The 23,499-nt window shown below is 45.2% G+C and overlaps 1 protein-coding gene across 3 annotated transcripts in view; it reads left to right on the top strand.

The window, feature by feature from the left end:
* Window positions 1-23,499, top strand: part of ACLY (ATP citrate lyase) — a 45,118-nt gene that overhangs the window by 15,683 nt on the left and 5,936 nt on the right. For 2 of the 3 annotated variants that reach the window (XM_054014207.1, XM_054014208.1), the window contains exons 3-23: window positions 615-737; window positions 3,130-3,192; window positions 4,006-4,196; window positions 5,127-5,206; window positions 6,035-6,165; window positions 8,285-8,403; window positions 9,619-9,755; window positions 10,331-10,392; window positions 11,006-11,123; window positions 11,589-11,743; window positions 13,083-13,173; window positions 14,511-14,540; window positions 16,410-16,551; window positions 18,538-18,706; window positions 19,345-19,449; window positions 19,747-19,943; window positions 20,133-20,214; window positions 20,656-20,766; window positions 21,435-21,562; window positions 21,804-21,897; window positions 22,654-22,808. In XM_054014207.1, coding sequence (XP_053870182.1) covers window positions 615-737; window positions 3,130-3,192; window positions 4,006-4,196; window positions 5,127-5,206; window positions 6,035-6,165; window positions 8,285-8,403; window positions 9,619-9,755; window positions 10,331-10,392; window positions 11,006-11,123; window positions 11,589-11,743; window positions 13,083-13,173; window positions 14,511-14,540; window positions 16,410-16,551; window positions 18,538-18,706; window positions 19,345-19,449; window positions 19,747-19,943; window positions 20,133-20,214; window positions 20,656-20,766; window positions 21,435-21,562; window positions 21,804-21,897; window positions 22,654-22,808 — 2,483 coding nt within the window. The remainder of the gene's footprint in view (window positions 1-614; window positions 738-3,129; window positions 3,193-4,005; window positions 4,197-5,126; window positions 5,207-6,034; window positions 6,166-8,284; window positions 8,404-9,618; window positions 9,756-10,330; window positions 10,393-11,005; window positions 11,124-11,588; window positions 11,744-13,082; window positions 13,174-14,510; window positions 14,541-16,409; window positions 16,552-18,537; window positions 18,707-19,344; window positions 19,450-19,746; window positions 19,944-20,132; window positions 20,215-20,655; window positions 20,767-21,434; window positions 21,563-21,803; window positions 21,898-22,653; window positions 22,809-23,499) is intronic. The other variant, XM_054014209.1, reaches the window with a different exon arrangement.

The raw sequence follows: 23,499 nt of genomic DNA, 5'->3' as shown, positions 1-23,499 counted from the left end.
TCAGGACAGGGAGTTAGGACAAGTCCTGTATCCAAATGAAACAACAAGGGAAATCGGATTTAGAATGTTACCGCCCAGTTGGAATTTAGTCAGGTTAAGTATCAGAACAAAAGGGAAATTGACTACAAAGTTTTTGGAGAATTCTTGGGATTATGTTCAGTTGGCTCATAACACAGCTCTGCAAATATGAGCAAAAATCCAAGTGAGTTTTCACTGCAATCAGGATTCTTCCAGGAAGGCTTCATCTGACTCTGTCCCTCTCCTAATGCCCATCTCTGCCAAAACCCACACTTACCTTTTATTGCAGCTGGATTTCTGCCCCAGCGTTTGTTCTGTGGCTATGATCTCTTGATTTTTTTTTTTTTTTTTTTCCTTTTTGAACTTGGTGGAATCTCTCACCTAGTACCGAAGGCGGTACTAGTGGTGCATTTTGCCCAACAACCATAGTACATTGGGTGCCAGCCAGTAGGTTAAACGAACTCTCCCCCAGACATTTGCTGCAGAGAATTTACTTAATTTAAAACTCAGTTTAATTATCTGCAGAGACTGTCTCTGCTTAACTCGAAGCTTCTGATTTTTCTCTCTCCTCTGACCCCTCGTGTCTGATATTCTAGCGTCTGGTGGTGAAGCCGGATCAGCTAATAAAACGGCGTGGGAAGCTCGGATTAGTTGGCGTTAATCTTGACCTGGGTCAGGTGAAGGCTTGGCTCAAACTACGTCTGGGGCAAGAAACTACGGTAGGTATGGAGCGTATTGGCCAAGATTCTAATGGCAGATGTAGCACTGAAGAGATGAAAAGTCACTTGTATTGCTCTGACCCTTTCATGCTATAAACCTGATCTTTAGTGGGCTTTGTATGTTAGTTTCTGTGTGCCAGGTTCTCCCTCTTGCATATGCCAGTGTAAGGCAGGAAGAATCATTGAAGCGATGCTGATGTAAAACCAAGAGAGAGGAGAATCTGACCTGTGTGTATCTACTGTTGGGAATTAAGCACCATTTGGTAGCCCACTGATGGCACAATTCAGTCGACTTACTACCCATTATTTATATCCAATGACTAAGCCTATTGTGAAGCACTGTCAGTAAAAAAATGTGGTGAATTCCCACTGAATTCTCGTGTAATTCTAAATATCTGTCGGAAACAGTACCTTAAAGAGCCAGCACTGCCTCTAGTTGGGGTGGCTGTTTCATTTTAGTGGTACCCAAAGTAGCTGTAAACGCAAAGTCCTCACATCACCCCTTCGTTGTTGCCAGCCAGTGTATTAGTCACTGTGTGTTGGCTGACAATGGAGTTTTATGTCAGTCCTCTTTTTAATTGGATGCTGTCTTGTAACTTTTATTCTCCTGGGAACACTCTGACAATGATAAACACACCTGTTATCTCCGCCTCTGCATCTCCGGAGTTGATGGAGTCATGCTTCCTGGAGGTAACCAAGGCCTTGTCGTTCCTGTGACTGATATGCAGCTGGCTCCATCACTGAGATGCACAGCAGGGACTGCAAAGCCACTGCTGAAGGACGTTGTGAAATGGGGCAGGCAGCTGCATCCGGGTGGGGCTGCCCCTTGAGAAACAAGGGGTGTTGACATAACTGCTGGGGATAATGCAATGGCCATGTCAGAATGAGTGGGCTCAGTATGGGGGCGTGGGCTCATGACCCAGTATTTATGTCTCTCCCCCATTTTCCTAAATGTGTTGAGCCTTTAAAGGCATAAAAAATAATTCAGGGTAAAAACCCATTTCAAAAAGGATTAAATCAGACCAGGCATTTTGTTATCCATAAAACAGACCTTCTGGAGACCTGATTATTCTATCTTCATCTACATTTCTCCCCCCACGCCCTCCAATTTAATGTTCAGGGCTTGTGAAAGTGGGGGATGATAGCACTAGTTAGACTGAGGCAGATTAGACTACTTTTAACCGTGGGTTTTGCAAGCTGCCTTACATAGCTCTGCTGATGACCCTTACTCCTGTCCTGCAGCCCACTGGTATCCCAGTCTTGGGGGTCTTGTGAGCAGGGGCTGATCACTTCAAATTGCACACTGGTTTGGGGAGCTGGACAACTGTCTAATATTAAAGAACCACCAAACTCATTTTACATGATGACTTAAGATGGCATTTGAAACCACGTTTCCATTTGTATGAAGTTAAAATAGTAACCAGATGTTCCTGCTAGATCTCCCATCCCCTTCCATGATCACTAATATTTATAACCCATAGTGTGAGCCTAGAGGACAGGTCACTGTCCCTCCACAGCCTGTGTTTGGGGAATGGTTCCTCCCAAGCCTGCTTTTCTGGGCTGATGTGGGTGTTGATCTCCTGGGTGACTGCATTCTGCCTTGTCTGAACCCAGCCTGTGAGCTGCGGCCTGTGGCTGGGCAAATGGATTGTGGCCTGTGCTGATGGCCTGTCATTTTTGCCGTTCATCTGAGGATAAAACCATTCTGGTGCCTTCGTGTGCCCTAGCTGATGTAAGCTGTCAGCCCAAGGCAGAGGACAAAAACTGACTATTCATCTGACGATAACCCTTCTGAAAATCAGCCATTAACAATGTCCAATGAGAAAATTTGGGTCCTCCTGCCCCATGCTGGTAATAACACTGTGGAATGTGTTTTAGTTACTGAAGGGTTAAGGGGGGGGACAGTACATGCATCTCGTGTAGCACTTAGTACTGAACTGAGTGGTGCCCTTTGGAAATATTGTGCTTCTGGGATGTGAAGTGGCAAACTACTATTACATTGCAGTTTGAGTAAGACCAGCAGCCACCATTGGAAAAGGGGAAGGCAGACTTCGTAGGTGATGTCAGTACAATGTCCTAGATTGCCAGCTTTCTGGAGAACACAGACCATGGAGATGTGGGAACCACTGAGCTCTGAGAAGGCTCCCTGAAGCTTCCTTTGAGTGTTGAAATGCCACAGATTAGCTCAGTGGTCTTCATAGCCTCAATAGTACACGCTGCCATGCTGGAAAGTGGAGATCTTGGTTTCAGGGATACACATTCCAACCAATAGGTTGTTGGGAATCGATTTGAGTCAGAGCAGCGTTAAAGACATCTTGGAGTGTGTTTCTGCCATGTCTTAGCTGTGGATACTGTGTGAAGCTTTAATGGTGTGTCTCTCTCCTATCAACAGATCGCTAAAGCTACAGGTATCCTTAAGAACTTCCTGATCGAGCCCTTTGTCCCTCACAAGCAGGTTGGTATTCCAATTAAAACACAAAGAAGTGCTCCAAAATAATCTTGTTTGGCCCAGACTGACTGCTCTTAGGGGTGGTGAAAGCAGGCACTTGAGTGGATGTCATAAAGGTGATGACGCTGACGCATGTTGTCACTGAGAAATAGAGAGCTTTAGAATCTTTGCACGGAGACAGAGATTTACAGCTGCACTGGTTGGTTGCTGTTCCTCCCCACCAGGAGGAAATCCTGCCGCAGTAAACATCACATGGAAACAGGCAATAAATTGTTCCTCCAATCTGGTGGCTGTCAAGCAGGAAGAAGAAAGAGTGCTGAAGTGAGACAATTTACGTGATATTGAGGGAGATGTAGCTACCACATAATCTTCCCCTACCTTAGTCTGTGGTGTTGGTTGTATGCTACTTTCAACATCTGAAACTGAGGTTCCCTCGTTTTGCCCAACTGAGGATTGTGCTGGCACCTTAACAGGCATCTGAAGCCTGTACTTCAGCTGTTTAAAATGGGAGCAGATTGCAGCTGACCAAGGAGACTACAGATCCTGGGATATGATGTGCCCAGTAATAGCTGTTGAGATCAAACTGGAGCATTACGTGCTGGGACCTGAAGTCTCCACAGGCTGCCCCTCCAAGCACAGCCATGTAATAGTCTATAGAATTCCGTGGGATGTATTAAGGACATCTCTGATGGACACCAACTACTCCTGGGTTGGGTTATTCAATGAGTTAACTTGGGGACCCCTGGAAATTTAGCTAAGCAGTGCTATTGCTGGGTGTGACTTACTGGCTAATGTTCATCCCCCTGATCTGTGCCACAGGAAGAAGAGTTCTACGTGTGCATCTATGCTGCCCGCGAGGGGGACTATGTGCTCTTCCACCATCAAGGGGGTGTGGACGTGGGAGATGTTGATGCCAAAGCACAGAAGCTCTTGGTGAGGGTGGATGAAAAGCTCAGTGCCTCTGATGTGAAAAAACATCTCTTGGTGCACGCACTGGAGGAGAAGAAAGAGTAAGCAGGGATATAATTCTACATCCTATATGCCCCCAGTCCCGATGTTCTATATGCCAACTCTCCTTCCCAAAAGCTTTCACGTTTCAGTGGAGTTGATCCTCATTTTTCTCCCTGAAGGTCCCTCTCTCTCTAGCTTATGAGTTTGGGCAGGAATGTGCACTGCATCCCAAACAATCTAAGTTCCTTGGGGTTGTCTGTGTTTCCTGTTGAGCTGCAAAAGGCATATTTTACCATCCGCCTTCAGCCCAAGGACAGCCCTTTTTCCCCCCTTCCCCCATCATTCTTTATATAAGGGCGGCAGGACAGTTCCTAGAGTCTGATTGCTGTGTCTTGCAGGGCTTGTAAAACTACTTGAATCCAGTGGCTGATTATGGAAAGGTATGATTCCTTGTCCTGGTTAAGCTACTCGAGATTTTATAGCCTCTCTTGATATTCAAAAGCTTATTTCAGATCTTCAGATTTCAAAACTAACTATTAAGCATCTCGTTAAAGAAGATGCCGGTAACTAATCTCGTTATTCATTATTTGGAAACACAATAAGTGCTGAAGGCCGCCTTTTGACATGCACCTCATCAGGCTCTTAGAGCCACTCTTGTTCACTCCAGTCTTTCCTTTCTCTGGCTAATGGTCCTTGAAGTTGAGTTCTGACAAAAGATGCACATCTGACAGAGAGAGAGATTTCTGCCTCCTAATGGGATTAAATCAGATGACAGTCTTGAGATGATAACATTTTCTCTGCAGTTTTTTTTAGTGGGGGTTTAGTGACCTCTGAGTCATCACCCAGACATCTTCCCATGAGAATGAAAGAAATGGATAGGAGGTAGCTTCTCCACAGACCAAGATGATAAAGGAACTGGGACAGGCTCTTCTATGTCAGTTATGTGTCTACCTGCTCTAATGAATTTATGTATTTTAATTTTTGTGCAGTGTCCTGGCTAGCTTCATATCTGGCCTTTTCAACCTTTACGAAGACTTGTATTTCACATACCTGGAGATAAATCCACTAGGTAACTCTGACGTTTTGGGGAGAGGGTAGAAGAATCACTGCAGGGTTGCTTTGTTTGTTTAACAGTGAGATTTTGTTCATCCTTCCACATTATATATATGTCAAAGTAATACCTAAGCAAAAGTGATACAAAAAAATTCATAGGCTTTCTATGACTAGTTAATTATATACCTCTGAAATAGACTGTATTACCACATGTGTTAGTTTCTAGCAGTATAATCGTCTGAGGCAAATAGAAAGTTTTGTTAGGCAAATCTTAGGTAAAGTTGAGGCCCTACACAGGAGGGAATCAGATCATTTCCAGAAGATGTCTCTAGTGATGTAATTGGCCTGGTTTGGCTATAGAATACTCTGAATGGCTTAAAGAAAGCAATGGCAAGATCCCTTCATGGTAAATTTTGTGCAAGCAGACTGTGGTTTTCATACAGGTTTTTAAAATTCTCTGTTGTAGATTTTGGTGTACTAATGTGTGTTCCTAATGGGTAACTTGCACCCATCGGGGACAAAGTGGTCTATGTGTATCAAGCAGATACTCAGAATTTTGTGGCATCCATTTGCCATGGATAGTGGAGTTAGACCCTCCCCCCCCCCCCCCCCCCCAAAAAAAAAAAAAAAAAGGGGGGGACTTAATGGGTATAGACCCTGGGATGGCTCTCTGTATAGAGGTGACCTTCACCAAAAGTCAAAATATAAAGCAAAAAACAAACAGGCCACCACTCCTAATATAGAAAGCATCACAAAATATCCAGTTAGTGAGGAATCCATATTGTTAATTCATGCATAAAGATGTACAAGCAAAAGACTAACTCTGGTGAATCTCTTAATACAGTCGTGACTAAAGATGGCGTCTATGTTCTGGATTTGGCTGCAAAGATTGACGCTACTGCTGATTACATCTGCAAAGTGAAATGGGGGGATGTGGAGTTCCCCCCGCCCTTTGGCAGAGAGGCTTATCCAGAGGCAAGTAAAGAATCCACTGTTGCACAGTTAACGAGAAATCATTCTCCATATACATAGGTCAAAATGTCCATGACACAGATGGGGCTTTCCTTTCTTATACAGCCCTGTAACCATAGTTCATGTTGCTGACAAAGCTGACCTGGTAAGTAATAGATGTGGACCATAGCTCATGGTAGTTCTTACATTGGTATTCACATAATGCCAGTAACAGTACTCTTCGCTGTAGCCATTTTTCATCATTACATGGATCTTCCTTGGGCTCTTCTTCTCTTCTCTCTCATTTAGAATTTTTACCTTCCTTATTAACTGGAGGATCAAATTTAACTGCATTGAATTAAATGGCAGGTATGCTACTGTGTGTGGTGGGGTTTTCGTGTATTTTAGTATTGTGCAAGTGTTGTCTGTGTTGGAAAGGCAGCCCCTGCCATGTTGGCTAACCATAGCTGTTTCTGTGCCATATCATGTTGATGGTGCTTCTAGAGTCAATGGTCACTCAACATTTCTGTTTATAATCCACACACACACTCTCACGCACACACAGACTCTCTCACACTCTCAGGAGTTATAACTCGTGTAAAATCTCTGTCTGGGCTGAAATCTGATGTGTTGATCCAAGAAGAGAATTTTCCTCTATCAAACTTTGAAATAAAATATTACATCTGAAACCAGTTGCTGGCCTGCAAGGCAAGAACAAGAAAAAATTGGGTAGGATTTTTAAAATACCTTAAGAATACAATTTTCATTGGAAGTCAACAGAACTTGTGCTCCAAAGTTACTTAGGCACTTCTGAAAATCCCACCCCATATATAGAGGCTTCCAGCAGCATCCGAGATTGTTGGGTGTGGTGCACACTCACTAATTATGCAAAAACTTCTTTCAGATGCTTGGTCTGGCACTTCTGGAAGACTTGTCTGTTGTTCAGACCATTCATTTTAATAATCCTAACGATGTTTAAATTGGGAAAGGTTTTTTGTAATATGGCCAAGAAATCCATTTAGATATTTCCCCTGCCTTGTAGCTTGCTGGGTGCCAACACTTAATTCAATTTGCTCTTTAATGGATTCGTTTAATTTCAGCCTGTCTGAATCATCCCCCTGCAAGTCACTCTGAAGGTTATTCCGTCTCTATGCTCATTGAGAATGTTAATGAACTGCCATTACAGTGCTTAGCGTGCCTGCCTGTTGTGATGGTAAAAGAACACAATGGTGAGCCAAATGATGGCTCTTCTCAGTGATTAGATCTCTGGCTGCAGCTTAGTTAGAAAGTTTATAACCAAGGGTGTTTTGGTAACACCCTTCCCCTACTTTACAGCATCAAAGGTCAGCAGAGAGATTTTTGAATACAGTGGAGTTCCACCTAAAGGACTGTTTGGGCAAACTTTCTTGCAATTGAGGCATGTGGGGACATGAAACCTGGGAGCTTTCAAAATGGAGCATGGGCAGCAACGTAAAATTCCCATCGTGAAGTGACAGAACAAATACAGACAGAAATTTTAAATCGCAGTGCAGCCCAGTCACATTATAACTGGCTCTGCATGACTCCCAAAGGCTCTTTACTTACACATGGCCGATCTTACCTCCTACTTGGTAAGGAGGAACATGCTGTCCAGTAACAAGATGACAGTGGAGATGGTTGGGGTTGACAGTTTTCACAGGCAGGAATTTTAATTTGTTTCACATTGGTCAGTGGTGAGATCTATTCCCCTCTGATGTTGTCCCTCCAAGGAAAGTGGGGTAAGCCCCATCTGCAGGGACATTTTAAAACTGGACTGGACAAAGCCCAGGAGAACAGCCCTACTCTGCCTCTGCGGGGATGGGGTTAGATGAGACTGAGAAGCTCTCTTCCACTTCTGATTTCTAGGCTTCTGGATAGAAATACAAATGGATGGGTGTTGTCAAAGCAGGTTACTAACTGTAGCCTGGTGTCCAACAACAAGAATTAAAAGGCACTAGGACATAGGTGGTGGGCCTGACTTTCCCAAGTTCTGAGCACCCACAATTTCAGTTGAAGTCAAGGTGAGCTGCAGGGCCTCAACACCTCTGGAAATCAGGCCCAGTCTCCCTAGCCCACAAGGAGAGTGCAGTCACCTTCCAAAACGTTTGTGCTTGTTTGTCTGCAGGAAGCCTATATCGCTGATCTGGACGCAAAGAGCGGAGCCAGCTTGAAACTGACTCTTCTCAACCCCAAGGGGAGGATCTGGACCATGGTGGCTGGAGGAGGGGCATCTGTGGTCTACAGGTACCAAGCACATGTTTCTATAGGGGACAGAGGCCTCTAACCCCAGAGAGCTGCCAGTGGAAAATAATTGATGCAGCTTTTGGAAAAGGGAGTTTTCCTAGTGCAGCAGCTCCCAAGCCGTGTGTGCTTGGGAGCAGGGGTGGTTAAAAAACCAAGAATTCTGTTTCATGAAAAAGGTTGGTTTTTACAGCCAAAGCCTGTCTCATTTTTTCACAAAAAAGTTTGAGAGAGACCGCAGAGTAGCCAATAGCCCTGTAGTTAGGGCACTCGTTTGGGATGTGGGAGACCCAGACTTAAGTGTCCAGTCTGCCTGAGTGAGATGAGGGAATTAAAGCTGGGTCTCCCACATCACAAGTGAGTGCCTAACCCCGTGCTATTGGCTATTCTGGGGCAGGTCTCTCTTCCTTCCATTTCAGCCTGGACCTGAGAAACCGTCCTGACAAAAACTTAGTTGAAACCGATACATTTCATCGACACCAAAACTTTTTGTGGAATTAACATTTTCCAGTGGAAACAAGTTTTCTGAAAAACCCCTGACTAGCTGTATTTGGGTCCTGTTTAGAGCCAGGACTAGCTGCCATGAGGCACCCCCTTTCAGGGTGCAATATGTTTGTGTCCTTGTTACAGTACTGAATACAGTTTAATTCTGGGAGGTGGGTAAACCTATGAAGCGGGCTTTAAGCAGTGCTCTCAGGAGAGGAATCCAAACCCAACTTAAAGGACTCCTCCCGGGCACCTCCCTGCGGCCTTCTTCAAAACCTCTCTTCCCATCTCCAGCTTGAAGAATGCAGTCTTGGCTGAGGCAGTCTCTAACACGCTCCCAGACTCTGCTAGGGCTTTTCTGACCTCCGCCTGGTTGTGAAGTAGATTTTCTTTATGTTTTGGAAGGGAAGAAGCTAGTTGAATGTTATGTTTAAAGCAGTGACTCCCTCGTGGTGGTCATGGGTTTATTTTGTTTTGTCTTCTGTCCCCCAGCCTCATATCTCAAAGGCCTTCCCCTCACCTCTGGGAAATGTATTTGGGATTAATCATAGTAAGCTTCATGTGGAAAGCAACTTTGTTTTCAGGAAATACTCTGGCCACTCGAACTCCTTCTGACCACCACCTCTACCCCGCTTCCTCCACCTGAGTGCTTGTGAAGTTTTATTAGGGCTTGTGAAGTGCCTGTGAAGAATATTTAGCATTTCCAATTGAATTTTTGTGCCTTCCTTACAGTGACACCATTTGTGACCTGGGGGGTGTAAATGAACTGGCAAACTATGGGGAATACTCTGGAGCCCCTAGTGAGCAGCAGACCTACGACTATGCGAAGACCATTCTCTCCCTCATGACTCGGGAGAAGCACCCAGAGGGTAAGAGAGGGCATCTGGGATTTGGACTCTAGAGATTGCAGTCAGATCTGTTACAGGAACTCTTCCAGAGCAGTCTAAGGAGATCCGCTATCCAGTTGTAGCAGCAAAAACACTGAACAGATTTGAGCTGCTATCATGTTTGGATGTCTGAACAGCTTACTGAGCTGTGGCATAGCCTCCCAAAGCAAGCAGTAGAAGCTCCATTACGTGGACTGTTCAAAACATGAGACAATGTCTTATTGTGGCCTGTTAGGATGGATGATTGGCACCTAATGGGTCTCCTCCCATGAAAGTTAGAGATGACAAAAACCAGTGTCTTTGGAATGGTAAATGAGACAAGTGTGGACCATCCGGCTTTTATCAGACGACTTTTTGCTTTGCTATTGCAGGCACAAATCCCACTTCTTATCAAACATCTCTGAGTCTGACTAGCCATTTTGTCCAGGGCTGTGGCTAGCATCCAGAACTGTGAGACCCTTCGTCTGTCTCTGCCACGTCCTAAGCAGCTTAACACTTACGAGTGTGTCGTGCCAGTGTTCTAACAGCTGTTCGTTATTCTCCTCTTTTTCCCTAAGGCAAAATCCTGATAATTGGAGGCAGCATTGCTAACTTCACCAACGTGGCAGCCACCTTTAAGGTAGCCTATGATTCTGAAACACAAGGAAATGTATCCTGTTGGGTATCCTCAACACACAATCCATACTCCCAGCTGGTCTCCTTTTTGGCCGTCTCAGCAGAGAGGCTAAGGGCTGAGTGAATTTCCCTCTGCTCCACACACGCTATCTGGGCCGGGGTTGGAATATGTGTTGGGGAGGGAGGCTGCATGATGTGATTCTTGCATTGCTTATGCAGTGCTATTTCCAAGAGTGTTTCAGTCACTCGGCAGAGTGAAGGAAAGGCGGCACTGCCTCACAGAGGACTCAGGTGTGATGCCTGGTCTCTCGCTCCCTGGGCCGGCGGGGGTTCAGGATTAATGCTCTGCACCATAGCGCATTAGACCCTAGTTCAATCCCCAGTCTCATGCCCAGGCATAGACAGGATTGACAGGGCACTGCAGAAACAAGCCACTTGGGAAGGTGTTCAACAGTGCCCCCTTCTGGCCAGTTATGGAGAGTGTTTGATGGACAACCATGAACGTGATTTTCAAAGAGTATAAAGCAGGAGGAGGTGTTCTGAATTCCAAGAGGGATGTGGAAGGAGGGAGTGAGAGGACCTTCTCCACTAACAGACACCCATATGTTCTGTTTTAGGGTATTGTGAGAGCCATTAAGGATTATCAGGGCCGTTTGCAAGAGCATGGCGTGAGGATCTTTGTACGGAGAGGAGGCCCTAACTACCAGGAAGGGTTGCGTGTCATGGGTGAAGTGGGTAAGGAAACTCAACCAACCACTTAAGTTTCATTTACTTTGGGTACGTCTTCACTACCCGCTGTATCGGTGGGTAGCAATCGATTTATCCGGGATCGATATATCGCATCTCATTAAGACGCAATATATCGATCCCCGAAAGCGCTCACCGTTGATTCCAGAACTCCACCAGAGCGAGTGGCGGTAGCGCAGTCGACGGGGGAGCCGCGGCCATCGATCCCGCGCCGTCTGGACCCCAGGTAATTCGATCCAAGATACTTCGACTTCAGCTACGCTATTTGCGTAGCTGAAGTTGCGTATCTTGGATCGATTTCCCCCCCCCCCCCCCCCCAAGTGTAGACCAGCTTTGTTGTCATTTTTCTTATTTCTGTTGCTCTTTCTTCAAACCTTGACACTTGACCTCATTGGAGAATCACTTGGGTCTTGTCCTCAAGCCTGATTGGGTTTTGTGTTTGCTTGTGTGCAGGAAAAACCACCGGGATCCCGATCCACGTCTTTGGGACAGAGACCCACATGACAGCCATTGTAGGCATGGCACTCGGCCAGCGACCTATCCCTAATCAGCCTCCTGCGGCAGCCCACACTGCCAACTTCCTCCTCAATGCCAGCGGTAGCTCTTCTGTGAGTTTTCCAGCCACGGGGATCTGCTTTGTTTTGCTCTGTGTGAAGAAATAGCTGTAAACCTTTTTTAGAAAATAGTGAGAAGAAGAATGACAGCAGGGTTCTAATCCCCCAGAGTCCAATGGAGGCTTCTGGCAGGGGACTTTCCTCTGTGGACTGGTCAGGCTTAATGCAATAAGACTTTCAGGGCTGGCTGTCCCCTTGCTGTTGCTCTCCTAGGCCATATCCATGCTGTGCTTGAAACACTTTTGGCTACAACTTATTGTAATCTGTACAGCATGATCTGTCCAACACCAAAAGTAAATCTCTTCCCAGGGAAATCCTGGCAGCAGCAATCATGATTAAATTCATGTTCAGCTAACGCATATCTCATTCCTTTAAGCACAGGGGGTTGGTTCTCTTTTAATAGAAGAAATGTGTTGGTTACAACTTCTTCTCTCAGACTGAGGTGCTTTTTTTGTCTTTCAGCCCCGAGAACATTGCCAGGGAAGCTTAATACATAGGAAAAATACTCTGCAATGCTCAGTAAACTGGTGTAGGCTGTCTCGCTGTAGATCCAGGCTCTGACTTTCATTGATTTTATGGTTTAAATCCAATATTAAAAGAATTACAGTTATCTATGTGAAAAGTGACATTATGTGCAATATGAACCTTTTTGCCTGCTGTAATGTAGGGTATGATCCGAAGCCCACTTGAAGTCAATGGAAAGACTCCCAGTGACTTCACTAGGCTTTAGATGAGGCTCCTACCAATACAAACTGGCCCCATTTCACATCTAGTGTCACTTCCATGACCCCCTTTTTTTGCAAGCCTCTAATACAATCCAATAAAAACAACTACTTAAAAATGTGGCATTACCTCTTGGGAAACAGTCTAACCCAGACTCCCAGATGTGTGGGGGTTTTACAGCCCATGAAGTCCTGGCATTACACTGCATTAGGTGTAAGAAAAGGCACAATTTGAACAAGGTTTGTGCCTGTTTCCGCCCATCTGGCCAACCTTGCAGTGAATCCTCCTAATACCAAACTCGCTTCTGCAGCAAATCAGCAATGTCTCAAACCCAGGAATGTGATTTTCAGCACCAAATACAGTCTCCAGTGGGTCTTCTTGCATCTGGGGTGAATCCATCACTTAGAAACACAGCCCCTTACTACCCTCTGGGGGGGGGAGGGGGAGAGCGGGCATCTGAAACATTTGTCTCCAAAATTAATTTTCTTCCATTTTCTTTGGAGGATACACACTGCCAAAGTCAGTTGCTAGCCCTCAAGAAGAAGTTCATCAGGAAGCCCCATTCTGCTGTGTCATCTTTTGCTGACCCTGCTCCTGGGTTCTCTTTCAGACACCAGCACCAAGCAGAACTGCCTCTTTTTCTGAGTGCAAACCTGATGGGATTGCTCCAGCCAAGAAAGCGAAGCCCACGACACCTCCTGGTAAGCCCGGGGTTCTGATGGATCGTTAACAGCACTGCTTTCTCACACACATCCCTTCTCTGGCTGCCAGTTGTTGCAGGAGTGAGTCCCAGTGCCTACCCTTCCCCTCCACCACTTTCCAGCCTGGCATAGGGGGGACAGTCTTCACTACCCATATTTGTGGATAATGAGCAAGAATCTTGCTGTAACTTGGATGTAGCTGTTTTTTAATAGTTGTCACTTGGAGTCCCATTAGATTATGAAAGATGAGTCAGGGTTGTCTTTGACTCAGGATGTGTCCTCCAAGGGAAAAAGCTAAACTTGACAAATCCAGCTTTCTCAGCTCGTTACACGGGTGTAGCCAAGGTTGGTTGGGATTGGGTTTTGTTTTTGTTCTTTTTTTTCTGTTTTTGGATGTGCTCCGATAGTAGGCTGTTGGAGGCCACATAAGTACCTAGAAAAACATTTCCCTGCATGTGAATCTTCCTGGACTAATGCCATTTCGGTGTTTGCTGAAAACCTTGCTAGTGCAATAGAGGTCATGGCCTACTTCTTGAAAAACATAATGAAAACCCATGATATCAGATTCATGATTTCTGAATTCAGATAGCTGGGAACTCTCTGGCTTGACACTATCGTTTTGGATGTACTCGTTAGAAACTTCTGCAGAGAAGGAAGCTGATGGCAGAATTGGAGGTAGGAAGAGGTGTTTGTGGAAGATAGTCAGATTCTTGGTTTTCTTCCTCGAATTTGAAGGCGTTGCTGACCTTGTTATGTATGTGCAGAAAAATGAATGATTTTGGTGAGACTAAGTCCGGTTCCTAGTAGGCCAGATCACAAGAGCCAGGATTGCTATCATAGTCAGTACTAGCTGGAAATTCTGTGGACAGTCTTAGCAAAGAGGTTGACAATTAAATGGATTGCGGAGACTATAACGTGTCTTATAATGCCAAGGACTGCTCTGCTTGAGCCTGAAAATATATCCACTTTGGGCTGAGCAAAGATTCTTGGGTGGTGAAATTACAAGTTTGATATCCAGTTATCTGGAAGGCAGATGTTGTGACTTCAGTTCTTTGGAGCTGCTCGGTTGTGTTGGTATAATGTCTTATAGTATTGGGGCAACCTAGCCATTTTTTGTTAATATGCTTATTTTCCTCTGTATTTTTAAAACACTCAGTCTATTGTGGCCTCTTGCTTTTCAGAGTTTGCTGTTCATGAAAAAACTCTGTAGGGCAGGGAGGGCACAATCTAACCAACTCACCAGGCACCCTGATGGGCTGTCAGGGCTGACAACAGCCAGAGTTCTTTGTTCCATCAGTTGTGTCATATTGTTGCATTGGTGATTCTCTCTTTAACAGATTCAGCCCCAGCTTCAAGACCTGTGCAAGGTAGGACACGTGTGACTAGCTGAATGTGTCTCGCCTTGCTGACAGCTGACTTTTTTTTTTTTTTTCTTTCTCCCCCTCCCTTGCCCCACGCTCCCATTTTCTCTCTCCAAAAGTTTGCAGTGTTGTCTAGTCCTGCACCTCTTCCCCTCCCCTCCCTCATGCAGCATATGTAGCACAGCACCATTCTGACTTTTCAGCTGTTTTTGAAATGCAGATCTGACACTAATTTGTTCCAGGGACAGTTGTCTTATGGGGTAGGGGGTGGAGTGGGGACAAATTTCAGGCCAAAAGAAGAGAGCTCATTTGGGGGAAGATTTGAATGAATGATCAGTTGCCTGGTTTAACTCAGGCACACTGCAAAAGGTTTGATTTTCTTAAAAACACAGATATTATTAGGAAGATGTTGATGTTTATTTTACTGAGAACCAGGTACTAGTGTTTTTTAAAAACACATTTTATTTGTATGCTTAAATGGGTGCATAGTAATGCAAATACCATCTGTCTGTGTTTGTGATTCATGCAAAGCACAGAGGAAAGTCTTTGGATCAACCCCAAGTTGAGGTGGCTTCACATTTAAGCATGGGCTTAGTTCCTACTGAAGTCATGGGACTTTAGCATGCTCCTAAGACCTTTGCTGAATGAGAATGGACTGCCGGGTCAGGGCCTAACTGAAGTTTGAAATGAGTGCCCTAATATGGCATAGACGCAAGGCACCGAGGCCTAGCTCCACTGTCTCATGGCAGTGACATCAAAGACTGCAGAGTTCTAATCTGGCTCTGTTGCTGACTCACTGGGTGGCCTCAACTAAGTCACATTAGTTCTCTGGGCCTCTGTCCCTGTTTTATAAATGGGGGTAATGACACCTCCTGGAGTATCCTGGAGAAGTATAAAGACACAAATGCTAAGGATTTTTTTTGATGTTTTCGGACTAGAATTGTTTCGAGATGTGAGCTAAGAGCAACCAGTCTGAATTAGCAGTTCATATACTCACGGGGATGGGAAGAATTGTGAATTTAACAAAAGAAGCAGGGTGGTATCTTATAATGCAGGTAAATAGCATTAAGGATTCTGCAAAGCCAGAAAGAACCTATCTGATTTTCAGCTCCAGGCTGTCGGGCGCTGCAGCTGAGGAAGAATCTTTAGACTTTTAGTTTGGAGTTAGTTGAGGAACCCAAAATGTCACTTTTAGCAATCCGTGTAAATGCACTTTAAGCAAAGAGTCCATCCTCACTAGCTACAGAGCTGCCTTTTCAATGAGTTTGGTCTCAGAAGCCAGGTTCTGTGTTACCTTTACATTCCTGGGGCAGTCAGTCACCTGTTGCATTCTGATCTCCAAACAGAACTGAAAACCTAGGCTGAGTTTTGTGAAGCTCCTCTGCTTTCTTTGTTCCTTGTTTCCTGCTTTTTCTCCCCATTTCCTGCTCTCCCACTTTGAAAACTCCATCGATGGGAAGTCAAGTCCCTGTGGTCCTCCTAGGTCACAGTCCACATGCAAAATATGGGCGTCAGAATGATGCATTTGAGCTCTCTTCAGCTCCATAGAATAAATCTATAAATCCAGTTTGGGGGGAATGGTTGGTATATTTGGGGGGATGGGAGAAGGAAGCAGTTTTCCCTCCCCTCCTCCCCCCATTTGTGAAACTGAAGTGTGGCTATTATATTGAAAACTCTTGGAAAGGCTGCTTCAGCTGCAATTTCATCTTTCTCTTGGATGAGGTGTCTGCTACTTCCTGCAATGCAGCCAGTGGGTTTGGAGTGGGGGAAGTCACTGAATGTGAAAACTTCTCAGCAGCCGTGTGCATGAAGTGCTGCATTACAGCTTTTTGGCACAGATTTATATGTGGGGGGTGGTGTTTTTTCTTCGTATAGGTAAAGCCATGACCCTGTTCAGCTGTCACACCAAAGCTATCGTGTGGGGGATGCAGACACGAGCTGTGCAGGGCATGCTGGACTTTGATTATATCTGCTCCAGGGATGAGCCATCGGTCACTGCCATGGTTTATCCATTCACGTAAGTGTCCTGTATCCACCATGTAGTTTTCCTGACTTCCCTTATCTCCCTTCTCAGATCTGTCCACTGGCTTTCTCCCCTTCAAGCTCCCTTTTATTCCTCAAGTCTCTGCCCACCTCCATCCCATCCTATATCTATGATAATACATTCTCTTACACTCCGACTTGCCACCTGAGCTGTTCTCCCGACTGCTCCCTTTGTCTTCCTTGCCACTCCTGACTATACGCCGTCTCTGTGAAATGGCTTGGAACAACCCCAGGGTTCATGTTTGCCAGGTCCCATCTCGGTCTTTCAAAGAATTCCCAAAAGTAGAATGGCCACACAACACTGGAATGTAGGAACTACCACACTATATAAGACTATTGGTCCATCTAGCCTAGGATCCTGTCTTTGAATGTGGCTATTTGTCTCCTTTAAGCTTTCTTTGGGGCAGGGAGAGTGCAGTTCCTTTAACCTGACATCATGAACACTTAGTGCCTTATTTATCATTTTTCTTTTTTAATCCCTTGACTTTAGTGTTGAATCCAGCATCCACAATTTGTTTAAAATTTCCTGGGATCCTTCAGCCTGCTTCACCAGCCAAACTGAAAGTGCCAGACATTGCCTTGTTCATTCTGCATCTTGTATAGCTTAAACTCTCTGGACCAGAGACTCTCCCAGCTATATTTGTACTCTACCTAGCACAATGGAGTCCCAATCCTCATTGGGACTTTTGGCTGTAATCATGATATTTAATCCTGTTTAATCTCTTTGTCAATTGCGCTACATCTGCCTGGCTCCCTGTAGGATGTGGCTTTTCTGGTGCATGGTGCCAACATGCTGCCTAAGCTGCTGAGTCGTCCTACTGAATTGCATCTAGGAGGGGCTTTCTCCCTGAGGGAGGGAGTGAGATGTGAAGGCAACGCTTCACTGAACAGGCTGGGTGGCAAGGAGGAGAATGAGAGAGTGGCTGTTGATCTTTTTGTCTGAGAAATCTAGACAGTAGCTCCCTTAAGGGTTGTTACGTGTTTGCTGCTGGAGGATTTTTGTTTGTTTGTTTTTTTCTTCTATGAATCTGAGATATGAGGATTAAGTATCACTGTCCTTCAGTGAATTCCTCCTCTGCCCCTTGTCAATCAACGACTCCACAGTGTTAGTTTTAGACTTAGAACATGAGGATTATATCTCTGGAATACCTTCTGGGTGAGAAGCACTTTGCACACTCTCTAAATGCAGGCAGAGCTTCGCTTTCTGCTGAAAGGCAGCCACTTGGAACTTGGCAGCTGTTACGAGGAAGCAGCAACATGGCAGCGAAGTTTAAGACCAGAAATGAAGACGTATCCTGTACCTAACTGAATCTGCAGGGGGAATTTAGGTTGGCAAGGTGGAATTTGGCTAGGATGCTCAGGCTCTTTAACACCCAAGCATGATCAGAACCACTCAGTTCAGCAATCTGATTCTAGCTGCACAATCTCTCTTGGCTGCAGAGAATGACCTCTATGAATGACGCTTTTACTGGGGTGCATCTCCTTGATGTGTCTGGGTAAAATCCCCCTTCCATGAAATGGAAATTCAGCCGACCCTCACTCTGCCCCGGTGTTTCTCAGGCATGAGGATGTCGTGCCATGTGCTCTCTTATCATTTCTAAATGTGTCTTATTGATTGTTTCTTCACCTTGCTTTGTCTAGCCAGCTTCTGGCAGAATTGAGAGCCTGTTTGCTAACTTCACTGTGGAGCTGATCATCCTTGCTAGGTGATCCTGCTTTCCTTTATCCTCCCCATCCCATCAATCCAGCTTTCTCCTTATGCTTCTCTGTTTTATACACTGCACACCTGCCTGCTAGTGGCTCTTACTACCTTTACCTCTCTCCTGAGAGCTGAAAAGCCAACCTGACGGTGTCTGGGAATTGTGTTTTGCTGATGCATTCCTGTGCCTGCAGCGCTGTGTAGCCATGTCTCTTTGCAGCAGTGTGAATGATCAGGTCTGTCTCATCTTGGTGTTCATAGTGGTGATCACAAGCAGAAATTCTACTGGGGCCACAAGGAAATCCTGATCCCTGTCTTCAAGAACATGTCTGATGCCATGAGGAAGCACCCAGAGGTAGATGTGCTGATCAACTTTGCATCTCTACGGTCTGCTTATGACAGTACTATCGAGACCATGAGCTTTCCACAGGTAAGTGAGGAATCAGCAGCGGTCCAAGCAGTAGAGGATGCTCAGGCTAATACCAGGGAGACAATATTCTAGAACCACAGTGTTGGCAGAGTGTCTTGGGGTCCATGAAGAACACAGCTGAGTCTAAAAGTGGCCTGTGAGCTGTAGAAGGGGTACCAAGGGTGTAGAACAACTTGTTGTCTAGTGCTGTATTACAAAGCTATGTCTTAATGGATTTTTGAGGCTTGTGGAATAGGGAGTCAGCTTCCATCTGCCTGGTGAGGACGACTAGATTGGACTGGACTCCCCCTTCAGGACACAATAGCACTTCTTCTTCTTCTCTCTTTTTTTAATTGAAGAGTGGCGGGGATAGCTCTTGAACAATGCTACTGGTGTTGTCTTCACAGCACTATCATCCCAGGCTGTTCGTGGGACTGGGACTCAAAACTGGGCCCTTTCATAAGATAGCACCCAGCGCTAACAACTAGACAGCTAAGCTGTGCCCTCTGAGAGACACTTGATTTTGCCCTGGCCAGTGTTGTGTTTATAGAATGTTCTTACCTTAAATAATTCTGTCTGCTGCCTCCCTAGAATTTGTCAAGCTGTTGACTGCTGGAAGTTACTGAGTGAGTTAGTGTTTTCTCTATCTTGTGCTGCAGATCCGCACCATTGCCATTATTGCCGAAGGCATTCCAGAGGCACTGACACGCAAACTAATCAAGACTGCTGACAAGCAAGGGGTTACTATAATCGGGCCTGCGACTGTAAGAAATCCGCTATCGTGCTTCCTGCCCCTACACTCCTTCATGCTCGTTTTCAGATCAGTTTTCCTTACGGGGGGGAAATATACATTAGAATCTCTTTCAAATTCTTGTTTGTAATATACTGTAAAGCACAGAGTCTTTCCCAGTTTGAAGGTCATTATGGAGCAAGCAATTCTATTGCTGCCTTCTGTTTGTATAAATCCTGGCAGAAGCAGCCTGCTCTACAGACACATCTCCGTGCTGCTCAGCTTCCATGTGTTCGTGAAGGGCCTGTCTCTTTCTTCCCTCTTCCTGTAGGTTGGTGGGATCAAACCTGGATGCTTTAAAATAGGCAACACGGGGGGGATGTTGGATAATATCCTGGCATCAAAACTCTACCGGCCTGGCAGTGTAGCCTATGTTTCCCGCTCTGGAGGAATGTCCAATGAGCTCAACAACATAATCTCCAGAACCACAGATGGGGTCTATGAAGGTGTGGCTATTGGCGGAGACAGGTAGGAAACTGTTTCTTCACGGGACATGTCTTCGTTTCTTCCAGTGCCTGACTCAAAAACATCATGGGTCTTTTAGAAGTTGTTGTGGAAATGTTTTAAATTAACCTTCCTCTTCTCAGAAACATTCAGTATGAAATTTAAAATAAATAAAAGCTCAACTTCCTTTCACTTCCCCTCTACTCCACCCAGATATCCTGGATCAACTTTCATGGACCATGTATTACGCTATCAGGACACACCGGGAGTGAAAATGATTGTGGTGCTGGGGGAGGTGAGTTAAACCCATCTGCTCCTCTGGCCAAATGTTCTCTGGAAACTTTTTGTTTCTTTATAATAGAAGTTCTTACAGTATTGGTTGAGAGACAGTTGAATCAGCTGCGGGAACGTCCAATAACGATTGCAGATGGGTTCATCTTAGTAACAGTTGTCTCTTCCTGCTAAAAGAGTGAATCTTTGCCTGTTCCGGTTTCACAGAAGTAGGAACATCCAGCCCTGAATAGGCCCACAGAGTCCTTTCCATTTAAAAAAAAAAAACTATTTCTGGAGATTAAGGGAGGCTTGATTTTTTTGTTTTACAAGCATGTGGCTCTCTCTGTACGAGATGTGGCAAAAAAGGGGATTCTTTTAGAAATGCTGCCCTGATTTTAAAAGCTGACTTCTACAGAAATACGTAAGCTTGAACCCAGTCCAACTACTTTGTTTCTCTTTGCAGATTGGAGGCACAGAAGAGTACAAGATCAGCAGGGGTATTAAAGAGGGCCGCATCACTAAGCCTGTTGTCTGCTGGTGCATTGGTACCTGTGCCACCATGTTCTCTTCAGAGGTAGGTGTGTGTGTGTGTGTGTGTGTGTGTGAAAAATATGCACACTTGGGAAGGGGGGTCACTTCCTTGCATTGCACCCAAGGAACCCAAACCTTTCCAGACATCTGTCATCATTAGCAGTCTGCATGTATGGATGTAGAAGTTAACAAATCCTAAATGATAGTAGCGTTCTATATTTCTGCAGTACATTTCATCCAGAAAGATCCCAAAGGATTCTGCACACACAGGGATTGCCATGAATGTCCTGAGTTGGAATGTGGCAGCTGTTTAATGGCATATAATGCTGTACATCAGTTTAGGAAAGGGAAATGAGGAAGATGCAGCTTCCCTGTAAAAATTCTGGGGGCAGGGATGTAGAGGAAAATAATGTAATTAGCCACAGTGTAATAATATAGCTTCCAGATTAGATAATGCTTTGTGCCTTGCAGCATTAACAAGTGAGGGTCAGGGTCTTTGTGCCAGTGCTTGAAGTAATGAAGCTGAATAGAAAGTTGATATGACCATGTGCATTACCAGTTCTTCATCTCCAGTCAACTTGGTTTCCTTCCTAAAGCTTGTGGAGTTACTTTAGTCCACTGGTTTCTAATCCAATAGCTGACTCTATTTTCTCTCTCTTTATCAGCAATTAGATGACTGGATTTCTTGGTACTTTCTCTCATCATTAATAGGTGCAGTTCGGCCATGCAGGAGCTTGTGCCAACCAGGCTTCTGAAACTGCTGTTGCAAAGAACCAGGCCCTGAAAGAAGCTGGAGTATTTGTTCCCCAGAGTTTTGATGAGCTTGGAGATGTAATTCAGTAAGTGGTATGAACAGGGCACCATGAACATAGGGGTGTTTGCAGGGGATAGGAAACCACTGGGGTACTACCTCTAAACTGGCAGGGGAGATGTGATAACCTTGTTTTGTGAAAACACTTTTATTCATACTAGGTCTTTCAATATATATAATATGAATTTTGGACCAGAACTGCTTGACTTGAGTCCCCTTAGAGAACTGAAAATGAGCTGATGTCTGTCTCTTGTTCCCCCTCTGCCTAGGTCTGTGTATGAAGATCTCGTTTCCAAAGGAGTGATCGAACCAGCCCAGGAAGTGCCTCCCCCCACTGTACCAATGGACTATTCTTGGGCAAGGGTAGGTTGTGTATCTTGCCATCCAGTTACTTCAGAGCTGGCTGGGATGTTTGCTGGGATTTCAAATTGTTTGGGAGATTTTAGATGATAAAACTATTATGGGAGGGAAGGTAGTGGAAGGTATGTTTCTCATGCCATCTGATGCTGATCATTGACTTATCAGTGATTCCCAGGTGAAGGAGAGGTACCAAAAGCTTCTGACGTACATTGCTGGAATTATCCATTAGACCTCCCAGACTCTTCTACAATAGGTACTGCATGGTGCCAAGATAGTCATCCCACATTTTGCCACCAATGGCTTTGTCACCTGACAATCTGGTTACAGATGTTTCACTCACAACAGCATGTATGCTGGGACCAGGAGTCTCAAGACTTTAGCGGGGCAACATCATACCAATAAAATGCAGTGTGATGGAGCAATGTCTTGATGCTGGGATAATGCAGAGATCTTAAAGCATGGGCTCCATAATATTACCTGTAGAGCTGGGTATTGGGGGGGGGGGGGGATGTAGCTTCTATACCAGGTAGCAGATGACACCAAAAAATGTAGGCAAGTAACTGTTAGGCTACCCTGCATTGGACTAGAGAAAAGCGATTCCTCTTGGCTTAATTCAGGTACTGGAGTTGGGTAAAGAGCAATCAATGTCATCATTTGCAGAACAGTTTGGTTTGTGGGGGGAGGGAGAACCGGGGTGAAGGGTGTCCCTTATTTCTAAACTGGATTGGATTAGTCTCCTCTTTCTGTTCCATCCTTCAGGAGCTGGGTCTGATCCGGAAACCAGCTTCTTTCATGACCAGCATCTGTGATGAGCGGGGCCAGGAGCTGATCTATGCTGGGATGCCTATCACCGAGGTCTTCAAAGAGGAGATGGGAATTGGTGGGGTCCTGGGCCTGCTCTGGTTTCAGAGGAGGTGAGGCTGCTTTTTGGATGCTCTTGATTCCTTTTGGCTTCAAATTTAGCTTGATTTTAATAGGGATTAGGCACAGATGTAACTCTGGTATTTCCTTATGAACAAGGAGAGACTATTGTACAGGAAATACCCTCCCAATATCTGCTCTCTCTGAGAATATATCAGAGTTTGAAGATCACCTACACTTCTTTGACTTTGAGGAGGGGGGGAATTCCAGAAACATGGTGGAGCACTGAGGAAATCCCTCTGCGTTAGTTCTGTTACCCCTCTCTTGGCCCTGTTTTACGGCCTCCATCCTTCAGCACAAAAAGACCTGACAGGGCTGTCTGCAGAGCCTATAAATTTTGTTACCAATGTGCAGGGAACCTTCTGAGTGGCAAAGATACTCCCCCTCCTTGCCTGACCTCCAGCTGACAGGGGCGGCGGGGAGGAGGGACGGAGTGACTATGACACACACACACAGACACACACACACACCTCCTGCACAATACTCTCACCTCTAGCCAGTCCAGGTGGCCAAGGAACTAAGAATGGAACTCAATTTCCTACATAACAATGTTGAGTGAAACCACTAGGTCACCAGGTGAGCCAACTAAATGTGCCTGCTGAATGATCCCAGATTTAAGGGGATTTGGTGTTGCCAGGAATCTGGATGTGAACTGGAAATAATCTGCAGTTAAGATGTGGAAAA

The sequence above is a fragment of the Malaclemys terrapin genome, chromosome 25 (genome assembly GCF_027887155.1).
Source record: "Malaclemys terrapin pileata isolate rMalTer1 chromosome 25, rMalTer1.hap1, whole genome shotgun sequence".
Taxonomy (NCBI): Eukaryota; Metazoa; Chordata; order Testudines; family Emydidae; genus Malaclemys; species Malaclemys terrapin.
The sequence above is the reverse complement of the archived record's forward strand: the minus strand, read 5'-3'. Positions and strand labels throughout refer to the sequence as shown.